The 13786-nt window shown below is 40.4% G+C and overlaps 1 protein-coding gene across 2 annotated transcripts in view; it reads left to right on the top strand.

Moving 5' to 3' along the window:
• The window catches only part of LOC141084723 (intraflagellar transport protein 70A), a 67046-nt gene extending 55846 nt beyond the window's left edge, over positions 1-11200 (top strand). For both annotated transcript variants that reach the window (XM_073569598.1, XM_073569596.1), the window contains 4 exons: positions 1863-1966; positions 6108-6186; positions 9175-9304; positions 10961-11200. In XM_073569598.1, the coding sequence (XP_073425699.1) occupies positions 1863-1966; positions 6108-6186; positions 9175-9304; positions 10961-11097 (450 nt within the window). In that variant the 3' untranslated portion in view covers positions 11098-11200. The remainder of the gene's footprint in view (positions 1-1862; positions 1967-6107; positions 6187-9174; positions 9305-10960) is intronic.
• The last annotated feature ends 2586 nt before the right edge of the window (positions 11201-13786 follow it).

Here is a 13786-nt window from a genome sequence, read left to right as displayed (position 1 = left end):
CATGACGACCCACGGGTCGCAAAGCTGCTTAGACCATGCCTAATTTTCTGTGCATGAATAATGCATTGCACTGATGGTGCATTGCAATGCATTTATACCTTTGATCAAAGTGAAAAAAAAGTGAAAGTCCCACAGGGGATCAAAGTAAAAAAGTTTTAAAAAAAAAGTTAAAAAAATTGTAAAAATATATTTAAAAAATTACAAAAAAAATAAAAATTATTACACCAATAAATACACGTTTTTATGTAAATTAAAAGTACACATATTTGATATTGCTGCGTCTGAAATAACCCAATCTATAAAACTTTCACACTAGTTAAACCCTTCAGTGAACACCATAAAAAACGTGGCAAACTATGATTTCTCATCATACCACTGTGAAAATAGTGGAATAAAACACAATAAAAAAAATGTAAATAAAAATGGTATCGCTGAACACTTCATCTTGTCCCGCAAAAAACAAGCCTCCATACAGCTCCATCAGCTGGAAAATTAAAAGTTATAGCTCTCAGAATAAAGTGACGCAAAAATATTATTTTTTTCTATAAAAGGTTTTATTGTGTAAAAGCACCAAAACATGAAAAAATTACATAGATGAGGTATCAGTGTAATCGTACTGACGCAAAAATGACACCGCTTTATCGATTTTTACCACACGCGGAACAGCATTAAAAAAAAATAAAAACAATGATCAGAACAAAAATCAGAATAGAAAGCAATTAAAAAATATCATGTGCCCGAAAATCGTACCAATAAAAACATAAACTATCTCCCACTAGACTGTCAGCAGAAATATAGAAAAATTAAAGATAGCTCTCAAAATATGCAGAATTCTAAAGTTTGTTTATATTAAAATGCGTCTTTTAGTGTGACAACAGCCAAACAGAATAAAACAATATAAATCCGGTATCGCTGTAGTCGCAACGACCTGAAGAATAAAGTTGCCTAATCACTTAGATGGCACAAGGATCAGCATAAAAAATAAATAAAACCAATTCTTCACTTGGTGTTGATTTTTTCATTCTGCCTCCCAATGATCGCAGTAAGGCTCGGCGCACATTTATCCTGCGCTCTGTGTTGAGCGCTTACATCGGGGTTTCCATGTAAATCTCTGAAATATGTGATTCAGACGGAGCGACCGACGGGAAGATTCCCTATAATGAGGCAGATGGAGGCACTGTGGACACTGTCTAGCCTATTTTCCGGCGGTGTCTGCCTTTTTAGGATTGCAAAAAAGTGCAGTCGGGCCACAGTTTGGTGCACTTCTGAAAAGAAGGATGTCACTGAACAGAGGCCAGATGGAGTCCCGAGTAAGGGCTCATGCACACATTGGTGAGTTTTTTACCCCAGTATTTGTAAGCCAAAACCAGGAGTGGAACGGTCAGAGGAAAAGTATAATAGAAACACGTTCCCACTTCTGCATTTTTTACCCACTCCTGGTTTGGGCTTACAAATACGTAGGTAAAAAACTCACCAAATACTGAATGTGTGCATGTGGCCTAACCCTGCTGCCTCATTATAGTGATTTTGATGTAAACCCCAATGTAAGTGCTCAGCATAAAATCAGACAAGAAAGCGATTAAAAAAATGTCATGTCCCCGAAAATGGTACCATTAAAAACGTCAGCTTGTCCCGCAAAAAGCAAGCCATCACATGACTGTTAGCCAAAATGTGTAAAAATTATATCTATTGTATATTATGTCTAAATATGGGGAGGCAAAAACTAGTTTCTGCAATAAACTATGTGTCTTATGTGATCTACTGGTATTCATACAAGTCAACTGTTTAATAGGTTACACAATTTTTACCAATCACAAAGCAAGACAATTTTATTTAGAACCATTGGTCACTTGTTCACCTAGGCTGAAGAATTTATGAGGAAGATAGAAAAAGAAGAAGAGCAAATTGCTTATGACTACCCAGAAAAGAAAATCTACCATCTCTGTATCGTTAACTTAGTTATTGGGTAAGTGATCATGAAATACTTTGCTTTAAAAAGGATTTGAAACTTTCCATGAATATGCAATGTTGTACTTGGTATAAATGTTGTTTTTTTCAGAATCTGGCATTGTTTTTGTTTTGTTCCTGCGTTTCTCCTTTCCTGAGACATGGCCATCTTTTTCCTACATATAATTATACAAATTGAGCAGGCAGCAAGAAAACAGAAAAATAATACCCACCCACAATAGCTTAGGTTTCTCAGTGTTTGAGATGTAAGGATACAGCTCTGATCTCTTGGTCTAACCTTCTTCATGATAAGAAAGTGCTGGGAGATTAGAACACAGATGACTCAAACCTTGCAAATAAGGTCCCTGTGGGGGGAATGAGCAGCACAGCTGAGTATAGCTGTGCCACATTACAAACCGTTGTATAATCTCTCCTTTTCTGATAGCATTGTCCGCTCTACTGTACTGCCAGTCCAGAGCTGAGTTACACTCAAAGCAACTTTTGAGCACAACAGAAATAGTGATTACTGACATATCTCTGGAAGGGCAGTATAGTAGAACTGTGCTTTAATCTTCCTACACTTTCTAATTATGCAGGAGGTTAGACCGGGAAATCGGGGCTATTGCCTTACATCTCACATAATAAAAAACCTAAGCTATTGTGGGGGCATATTGTTTTTCTCCCATGGGTTCCTGTTTTTTTATGATTGGCCAACTCATGCAGAAAATTTAGTACACACCTCCCTTGAAAATATCTGATAACACCCACTTGGGCTTAACAAAAGTTAACCCATTAGGTGCCAAATACTTTTTATTCCCAATATCTCCACAATGGAGAAGTAACATTTAAAGAAAATAAAACTATTCTCTTCTGCAGCCACCATTACACCTCGAGTCTCCACTTCTACTTCAAAAATTTTATAAATCGTATTCTTAAAACCATGTCATTACTGGTTCGCTCAGTGGCTGGGAGATGTGCATAGGCAGAAAGCAGCCAATCAGTGGTCGGCGCTCATAGCAAGTGAGAAATTTTGCTACATACCGATGATCTGATCATCGCCTGTGTGTAGCAGAGTCGATCGGGTTATGGCAGCTTCTATTCTCCCATGGAGACTATTGAAGCATGCCAAAAGTAAAAAAAAAAAAAAAGTTTTTAAAAATATATATATATAAAAGTTGAAATCACCCTCCTTTTGCCCCATTCAAAATAAAACAATTTAAAAAAAATCAAACATACACATATTTGGTATTGCCGCATTCAGAATTGCCCAATCTATGAATATAAAAAGGCCAGGTTCAGATTGTGTTAGGGCAATCCGTTCAACGTATGTGTTAAACGGACTGCGCTAACGCAACTGCCTTTTTTGGATCGCGTTATGCGATCACGCTAGCGCAGATGCTCCACCTACGATAGCAGTGACGGACCCTCGAACGCTGCAGACCGCGTCCGAGGGTCCGTCACAGCATGACAGCACATCGCTAATGCATGCCGATTAGGACATGCGTTAGTGATGAGCTGCGTTATGGCAGTCTATGGCAGCGTTAACGGATGCGTTACATAGCGTGAATGCCGCAAGACCTCACCCAACCCGAGATCACTAAAAATGGAGATGCTACAGGTTTCAGAAAATGGCACAATTTTTTTTTTTTTTAAAGAAACTATGGAATTTTTTTTCACCACTTAGATAAAAAGGAACCTAGACATGTTTGGTGTCTATGAACTCGTAATGACCTGGAGAATCATAATGTCAGGTCAGTTTTAGCATTTAATGAACATGTCACTGAACAACGTCACTGAGACTGTGGGGAGTCCCCGGCTGATCTGTGAATGAACTAATGACCGTGGGAAGAAAGTCAGAAACTTTCCCACGGTAAGTAGTTCATCTACAGGCAGCCATTGAGGCTGCGCAGAGCTGAATCAATTCATTTTGTAGTAGATTACAGTGAGACTGGTCGCATTAGCACCGGTCCTCATTGTAAACTATTTAACCCCTTCTGATAGATTGCAGCGTGGGACATGACAGAACGGTGAAGTAAGGATATTGCTGATTTTTTATGTTATTTTTGTTGCAAGTCATGGTATTATTCTTGATTACCAGACTAATAAAAATTTGTCAAAAACTTGGTGTATTTATTTCATTAAAAGACTTTTTAATTAATATCTGTGTGTGGGTTTTAACCCTTTCTTAGTATAGGGTTAATAATGGATCGGTGTCTTATTGACACCTCTCCATTATTAATCGGCATAATGCCACCTTACAATCGAATGGTGACATCAACTCTTTGTTATATTAACTAATTCGCCACCGCTACAGGGCAATGGCAATAGAAAGGATAAGTGCCAGAATTGGCACATCTTATAGATGCGCCATTTCTGGGGTGTCTGGGGGCAGATTTTTGTAGCCGGGGGGGGAGGGGGGGCAAAAACAATGGTCCCTCTCATGGCTATTAAAATCTGCCCTCACTCACCTGCTTTATCTGGTTGACAAATTACAGCGGGAGCTCACGCATTTTTTTTTTCAACGAATTAACCCCTTTAAATTAACACCTATACCTCCCAAATTTTGCACACAAACCCTAATCTAATTATTAGTCAGGGACATATAAAAAAAAACATGAAATGAAATGGTTTACTGTATGTAAAGCATGTGTCATTTCATGTCTGGTTGGGGAATGATTTGACAGAAGCCGGCATTGAATTAGCGGCTATTCTGCTATGAAGAACTCCGTGAAATATAAATATATATGTGTCTCAATGACATATATATATGTATGTATGTATGTATGTATGTCTAGATCTATTCTTTTCTTTCGTTATTAAACCTGTCAGTGTGATTTTATTGTATCGCGCACTGAATTGCCGGCTTTTCTAAAGGACACTGGGTGCGTATTTCTCGCAAGTCACACGTGTGGTCCGTGTGTAATGTGTATTTTTAGCACACCCATAGACTTGCATTGGCAATGACCGTAAAATATACGCAAGAAAAATACGGCTGATGGGAGCTGCCCTATAGAGAATTATTGGTCAGTGTGCAATGCGTTTTTTTTAACGCCTCTCACTCGTCCGTATTCCTCTCTAGAGTGACGCCGGCCTGATATACATTTACTGACCTTCCCTGAACTTACTCAATGAGAGCTGGAATCAGGATCTTTCTTTGCTAGTTTCACATTAGCGTTTACGGCCGCAGCGTCGGACTGCGCACTGCCGCCGCTAAGCCCCGCCCCCTGCCGCGCCTCCGCCGGTAGCTCCGCCTACGGGCTATGACGCTGCATGCGTCCTGCGTCCCCTATCTTTAGCACTGACATGTAAAACAATCAGCCGCGGAGACACCAGCACATGTTTCTCAATGCAAGCAATGACTAGCCAGGTCTTTCACCGGGAAGGAACAACCACGGGAAGGGCAGTCTCCAATGAAGGAAACCACCTATGCCAAAACATGGTATCCATCCACAGACAGCTGTTTCAGGGTATTGCCCCTCATCAGTGTGGAGTAGGAAACTGGCTAGTAGGAGCGATGCCTAGTAAAAGACTATGAAAATGCTGCATGCGTCCTGCGTCCCCTATCTTTAGCACTGGGGACGCAGGCCGAGCGCAGGTATGCGTTTGGCGGCGCATGCGTCCAATTGACGGTGCGGAGCTACCGGCAGAGGCGCGGCAGGGGGCGGGGCTTAGCGGCGACCTGCGCAGCCCGACGCTGCGGCCGTAAACGCTAATGTGAAACTAGCCTTATATAGCCTGTCCAAATTCTGCTTTTGGGTAGAGATTAGGTGCTTTTTATGGTAAGCCGTGTGTGATACAGCCTGCCTCATGTTTCCTTATGTCTTCTTAAATAAGAGTGTGTTGCACAAAGCTCCACTTTTATAATGTGTTTATTGCTATACATGAAAATAGATTGGGGACTGCATGACACGCCGGCTGAGGTGTTGTGTCTGCAGTTAAGACGTCTATACATAAGAAGACCTAGTTAGCTATTTTCTGAATCTGACCATATTATGCATCATCAGCTTCTACAAAGTGTCCATAGTGGTGGCTGAACCCAGAAGAGAGTTTGATCACAACGGAAAATGAGACTTTTTGTATGATCCTTGCAGATCTCCTCTCTGCATCTGGTATCGTTAGAGCTTTTTTTAATGATTTATTTGTTTTCTGTTTTTCTACAGAACTCTTTACTGTGCCAAAGGGAATTATGAGTTTGGCATATCACGAGTTATCAAAAGCCTGGAGCCGTACAACAAAAAGGCAAGTATGGAACTAGACCGCAGAAGTTTAGTCTTTTACGATATTAACACCTTCACTGCTTCATCTGTGCATGGATGGAACATGTCATGCAGGGCACATCTATGGTGAGGGTCTATGGAGTGAGCCTCCCCCACAGCTGTGAGATTGCCGGGAGTGTTACACAGCCAGCTACCACCTATAAAAATAGCGACTCAAGTAGGCTCCGATTGCTGCCTTTGACCTCTTAAATGTCACTGTCAATCTCTAAAAGTGGTATTTAAGGTGACTAATCAGGTAGTCACAACATTTACAGCCTTTGGCTGCCACACAAAAGATGATCGCAGAGTGCCGATGGATTTCCATGTGAGCCCTATTAAAAATCCCATGCATGCCATGTTGATATTCCTGTGAAGCCTATTCATGGGCTGAACTACTGCATTGATGTATATTAAAACACAGAGAAACACAGTACAACAAACGTGAAAAAATACTCTGCTGTAAAATAATATCTAATAATAAAGCAGCAAGTGCTAGTAAAAAGGTGATAACAAAACGGGGTATTTAGTTGATACGTGTTTTGCAAAAAATGTTTACTAAGCCGCTCTAACAGACGCCAAGTTATACCCTTCAGAGCAGTCCTAACCATTGTATTTAAAACCTGACCATGTGAACAGTACCTATATGAGCAAGATTCAGAAAGGTAATGTCCAATGTGGACACGCTGTGTGAGACGGCTTTACATGTGCATGGCCCACATGAGAGGGGTGGAGACCTCCCAAAAACTTGCAAAAGCAAGAGACCAATTGAATACAAACGCATGGGCCATGCACATTGTGAATAAGTCGGTAGGACAGTATTCACACCACCAAGAGACTAAAACACAGAGAAACACAGTACAACAAACGTGAAAAAATACTCTGCTGTAAAAAAATATCTGACAATAAACAGCAAGTGCTAGTAAAAAGATGATAACAAAATAGGGTATTTAGTTGATACGTTTTTTGCAAAAAATGTATACTAAGCCGCTCTACCAAACATCAAGGTATACCCATATCAGAGCAGTCCTAACCAATGTATTTAAACCCTGACCATGTGTATGGTACCTATATGAACAGGGTTCGGCGAGGCAATGTCTGAAGTGGACATTGATGTATATTAGTATATAAAAGTAATCAAAAGATTGCAGGTTTAAGTCTCCTAATGGGAATAAAAAATAAAGTTCAAAAAAAGGTTTTAAATAATTACAGAAAATATTAAAAAAAAATAACATTTTGAATCACCCATACTTTCTCCTTTTAATAATAAATATAATGAATACGAAATCATGTATGGCATTGCCACATCCAAAAGTCTAACCTATCAAAATATCAAATTAATTAACCTGTACAGTAAACATAAAAAAAAATTGAAATGCCAGATTTTCCATTTTTTCAGTCACTGCAACTCGCCAAAAAATGCACAGAAATGCACCAAAAAGTGTACGACAACATGGTATCAATAGAAACATGAGATTGCCAAGCTAATATTTTTCACCACGTTAATGGGAAAAAAAAAAAAAACTTTATAAATTTGGTATTACCGTAATTGTATTGATCTAAAGAATCTTATTGCTAGGTAATTTTTACCTCACATTGAACACTGTAAAAACAAAACCCTTTTACCCCACTTGGACTTTTTTTCTCATTTTCCAGAACATTGCATGATAAAATGAATAATGTCGTTCAAAACGACGCATCAGGAATGTCGACAGACAAAAAAGTTATGGTTCCTGGAAGACTGGGGGACAGAGATAAAAACGCAAAAAGTATTATACTTCTTGATGGAAAGAAGTCATAACATTGTACAAATATAAGAAATGGATGATGGCATTCTGTCCTTCATATAGTCAGCTCGTATACACACCAAGGAATGCAGCAGCGCTCGGTATCCGCTAGATGCATGCATACGCTGAATATGTGAAAATTAAACTGCATTACTGCTATGTAGAATATACGTATAAAAGGAAGGTACTTAGCTCACAATTTGGCCAATTCGTGTGTGCCCACCATCCACGACAAGGTGACCTTTCTATGGTACAATCCAGCTCGTATACAGTTATATCAGCCTAAAAGGGTTGTCCGGTCTAAAAGGAAAAGTCTGCAGTCACTTTGTGTGACTGCAGACTTATGAATCCACCCAGCGCTGCACTGTGCACAAACATATGGTGATCATGGGAGAGTGTTGTCACATGCAGCTTCATTAATGTTGCTGTAGGCTTCTGTGTAGCCTCCCGAGCCAATTTTCTTCTTGTGTTTTCATCCATTTTTGAGACGTCACGTTCCAGATAACTGTAGTGGCAGATTTGTGCATTTTCTTGAGGTCATATCTAATGACTTGGAATTTTTTTGTAACCTTCTCCTGACTGATACCTTTCAATAATGAGACCCCTTTGCTGTGTTGTAAGCTGTTTACGGACCATGGCTTTTGCTGTAAAATGCAACTAAGAGAATGTCAGGAAAATCCAAGTAAACTACTGGAGCGCTTTCTGCGGCGTGTGTCCAATACTGATCGCTAGAATGTAGTACATGTATCCGGCCACTTTATTGCTGGACTTTGAAATCTTCTAATCTTTCAGTCTGTTATATGAATTTCTTATTCCCTGCCAGGAAAGCATCATTTAATGTTTGTCCAAAACAGCCCAAACACAGGATTCCATTACAGCACTCTGCCAGCCGTGCAGCCAGTGTAACAATCCAATAGGGGGCACTAATGGCACAAACTACTTTAACCCTCGGTGCATGTTATCCTTTCTCTGACACATCAGAAGCTCCATGTTGCAAGTATGATTGCTGTCCATTTTACAATAACTTGGCGGTAGACTGCACATCATATTTGCTTTTTCCACCTTTTTCCCAATCTTCAGTGAGAAGCAAGCATTGTGATCTGCTCTTTCTGTAACAGTTGTGTTGCATACAAGATTACTTGCAGAATAGTGATGCGCTTTACAGTAACTGTTGATTTGCCTTACAGTTAGGAACAGACACATGGTATTATGCAAAGAGGTGCTTTCTATCCTTGCTGGAAAATATGTCGAAGCACATGATCATGCTCCAGGACAGTGTCATCTATGAGGCTATTCAATTTTTGGAACATTGTGAAAGTAAGTTTGGAAAGAGTTTGGGACAGGGTTGCATAGGTGAACACAGTTCTGCAGGCACACTTGTGTTTTACCTGTTTTGTGAAGGACAAATTATAAAGTGAGCTGAACTTAGACTACTTTCATATTGCATATTCGCAAAGACATCTGGCATATTTAAAAAAATGTATCCATGTGCCCAATTCACCAGATGGGGGGCCATAAAAAGAACCCACTTGACACCCACTCCTTCAACTGATTATAAAGTGATGGCGTATCCTAGCACTATGCCTTTACTTTATAAGATGCCATTGGTATTATTATTATTAGTCGTAGTAATAATAGGAATAATATTTATTTGAAAGCAAAAATAATTCCAGGGAAATGTGACTAGATTTTTCAAACAAAAAATACATATATGAAATGCAAATACAGTAAACTTAAAGGGGTATTCCCCTCTCCATGATCCTATCCAAATATGTAGTAGGTATAATAATATTAGCAAATACCTCTAATTAGAAATTTAGTATAGTTCTTCTGGTTCGCTATGTCGCTTACCCCATTTACCCTTAACCTCTAACAACTAACTTTCTGTCATTATATGAGTGGTCATAACCATGTATCGATACCTAAGCCACTGCAATGACCTGCACATAGGGTAAGCCACATAACTTATCAAAAGAACTATACTACATTTCTAATCGGAGGTGTCTGCTATTATTACACCTACTACATATTGGGATAGGATCTTGGAGATGGGAATACCCCTTTACACTAACAGTGAAAGACTAGTACAGATGGAGAACTCTGCCACACTATTGCATCCAGCTTAAAAAACCCTCTAAGTAACAGTATCACCATATTCCCAGCTTCCCGTGTCTATACCCTCCACCAGACCAGTATACACACCTCCAGATCTGCTCTTCTGTGCAGGGCAGCTCACAAAGGTCACCATCTGGAGACCTCCTCTTTATGCCTTGTTGCTAGACCTTTTGCACCGTGTTTCAGATATCCACGAACTACCCATCATTGGCCCGAGATCTAAATATGTCTCCCGAGCCACAGGTTGGGGAACTCTTCAATAAGGTATGGGGAAGGGAGACAGTAGCTAGGTGGGTTGGAACAGCATCTTCGGTAAGAGGTGGCAGTGGGATCATTGCAGATTGGAGAGATGGGTTTTCAGGTTGCGTCTGAAGGCTTCAGTTGTGGAGATTCAGATAGAGAGTTCGAGAGTATAACGGACGCTCAGGAGTAATCTTTGCATAGTGGTATATTGGTAAGGGACACACAGTATCTAGGGAACATGCCCTGCAAGCCCCATAGCTACACATGGACATACTGGTAATTATACATCAGGAAACCATTGTCCTCATGTCTGCCTTATCAAGACTATAAGTTCTAACCACGAGGTCCTGTGACAGATGCTTCTTACAGTGTTCAGTCAATTATTGTACCGAGACTGGCGTTCATCAGTGGTTCTCATTACAGATATCTCTGCCCCTTTAACAGCCATTAAAATATACGAAGGAAAGCTGGTTGAAATGGGGTCATCCGCCCACCCAGAGTACAGTGGGCGATGTAGAAGTGCTGCGTGACCAGAAGATACAGAAGATCTGTATAATTGTATCACTCAGTACACTAACGCAAAAATACACCAAACTCATTATTTTCCCTTTACAGTTTATGGTAAAACTATACCGGCCATCATCGAGCAACCATTGGAAGAAGAGAAGATGCACATTGGCAAGAACACCGTAACATATGAAGCACGACAGCTGAAAGCATTACTGTATGAAATAACATCCTGGAAAATGTAATTACTGCATCCGGAAATCCTGTTCGCTTCTTTTCTTTTTCTTTATGATATTTAAAGTGTAAATGTAATTTTATAGTGTTCTAATTAAAATATTTTGTATACAAGATTGTATATGGATTTTATTTCTAGCGGAGGAAAGTGACTTGGAGCTAGCAGCATCAGCGCCGCAGGATGCTGCAGTATCAGACCTTCTGCCAGATGCCGGGGTTGCCTTTGCTGCAATATAATCGAGTGTCACTGCCAGGTCTCTTCTTACGTTTGCCATCATTCGGATTCACATTTAAAGACATTTTTGGCATTGGACGTAGTTGGTTACCATTTTATTGTGCGTGTGTTGCCTTGTACTAACATCATTATATTTTGTAGCTCGGCTCTCCAATGCATATTTATTGCGTAGAATGTTGTGTTCAGATCAGATAATTCTATAACTGCAGTGTAAAACGTGGGAGAAACAGCAAAGCAGCTTTGATCATTTAATTTGAGAAATGTAGAATTTTAAGGTTCCTTTTCACATAACTGTGTCAATCAGAATCACAAAACATAAAAGCGCTAGAGTAAATAAGTATTTCCCCAATATACTGACATGGGTGTGATATATGGATCAAAAACGTATATGAGGACTGATTGTGGCGAGACTATGCTTCTTCTGTTACATGAATATTAAGTACAGCAGTGGCTTTTAGGCAGAAAATGAATTATAATGAGTCTTTGATACAGGAAAAATCTATCTTTGTACCGTTTTAGCCAGTAGATGGAAAAATATTAAAATTTGAGAGTCCTCCTCAGGTGATACTTTTTAATGGCTAACTGTAAAAATGGTAATAAGTAGCAAGTTTTCGAGACTACTCAGGTCTCTTCATCAGACTCAGTATTCAGACCTGAGTAGTCTGGAAAGCTTTCCATTAGTGATGAGCGAACGTGCTTGGAAAAGGTGTTATCCCAGCATATATAAAAAAAAAATACAAATTGGAAATACAGCACTCTAGGTGTGGTGCTCGAATAAGAATTCTACTCCGTCTAAGTAATAATGCAAAGTACTCGGCACTCAAATATATCAAAAGTGATGCATTTATTGGATGCAATCCAACAAAAAGTAACGTTTCGACCCTGAAACTGCGCGTGGTGGTACACGCTTATCACAGCGCTGCAATTTCAAGTATATCCCTATGCAATCTGAGTTTAAAAAAGACCCATAGTTCAGGGTCGAAACGTTATTTTTTGTTGGATTGCATTGTAATGAAAGCATCACTTCGGATATATTTGAGTGCTTAGTGTCATCCGGGGACGTTTGTGTGCTATCCGAGTGACTTTGGCGTGCTCGAAAAATATTGTCGCGTCCTCACGGCTGCATGTTTCGTCAGCCGAAACACTTAAAGGGTTTACCTGACAAACAGTCAATCCCTGTGTCACGGGGTTGCTGCTACGGTGTGCAGCCAGAAGACTGCAGTGTTGGATTGCTCCTACTACGGCGCGGAGAAAAAGCACTTCATTTTAAATGTGTTTATTTCTTCTGGCAGAACAGGGGTTACTCGGCCATGTTGAAGATTCCTGTGCTCACAGGTGAGCTCGCTTAGCCACTCATTTTCCCTTTATAATCTGGGTTCTGTTACTAATCCTTGTCAGAGCTAGCATTTGCTGCATGGCTAACGGTGGGAGAGGAGTACAGATGAGAAGCAGAGTTGAAGGGGTTATTAGTGACTGTTGTTTAGTTTATATACGTGGTAATTCCTTTTCCTTCTCTGTTTTTGCTTATTCCCCTACCTTCACACTCCGGTGCATTCCTCTGTTATATGTGAGTGATTATTTTGTATGCCTGGAGTTTTCTGTTTACCCTTGTCCATGCTGCCTTGTTTGTCAGGTTGGTGTACTACAGTGCACAGTAGTGCCCCCTCTTCCCTGGGTGGGGGAAGAGAACAGAAGGAGGGCTAACTTAGGCGATAAGGCAAGCGTGGAGGCCCCGGCATCTTCGCCATCAGAAGTATCCCGGGGAGCAGGGCGAGCTATGGCGCCCCCTAGTGTTAGGGACAGGGAAAGAGCCCCTGGTCCTGGATCACCCGACAGCTGTGTCGTGATACCCTGCATGTGTTGCGGCTGTTGAAAAACTTAAGAGACATGCAGGCATGGGGACACGAAACATATTTTTGAAGCACACCGAAGTCACTCATTTAGTACCCGAGCATGCTCAGAAAAGATCTTATGCGATCTTATGCTATCAACCACTGAGGACTCTCAAATGTTAATATATTTCATGAGTTTTTGGAAATGGTAGCGATGGGAAGGTAGGGTGATAAATAGCTATGGGGAAGATGGCCATAAACTTCCATACGTGCAGCCCTGTCTTATTGCATGTACCCTACAGACAGTTGCACACAGCATTTGATAACTTGCTTCTGTTAATGGATCTGAAATTGTAGGATAGCCTGGAGCTACAGATGTCTGTTCATGGCTCGTGAATCACATTAACACTTTGTAGAGCACAGAGCTGAAATAACTCCAGAGCAGAGAAGTGAAAATAATAGTCTGAAGGTCTGACAAGTAATCATCTGAAACATGGATCTTGGGATGCCCTGGCTGACCTGAACAGGAAGCTGAATTGGAAGCCTGCAGATTGAAGGTGTGATTAAATTGCTGGTGTATGCCAGAGATGATTATACTTCAGCAGCTTTGTCACAATCAGCTGTGACATATCA

This window comes from Dendrobates tinctorius, unplaced genomic scaffold (genome assembly GCF_039654945.1).
Source record: "Dendrobates tinctorius isolate UK_male_01 unplaced genomic scaffold, ASM3965494v1 ptg000005l, whole genome shotgun sequence".
Taxonomy (NCBI): domain Eukaryota; kingdom Metazoa; phylum Chordata; class Amphibia; order Anura; family Dendrobatidae; genus Dendrobates; species Dendrobates tinctorius.
Note: the sequence above shows the minus strand (reverse complement) of the source record. Positions and strands in the feature narration are given on the sequence as shown.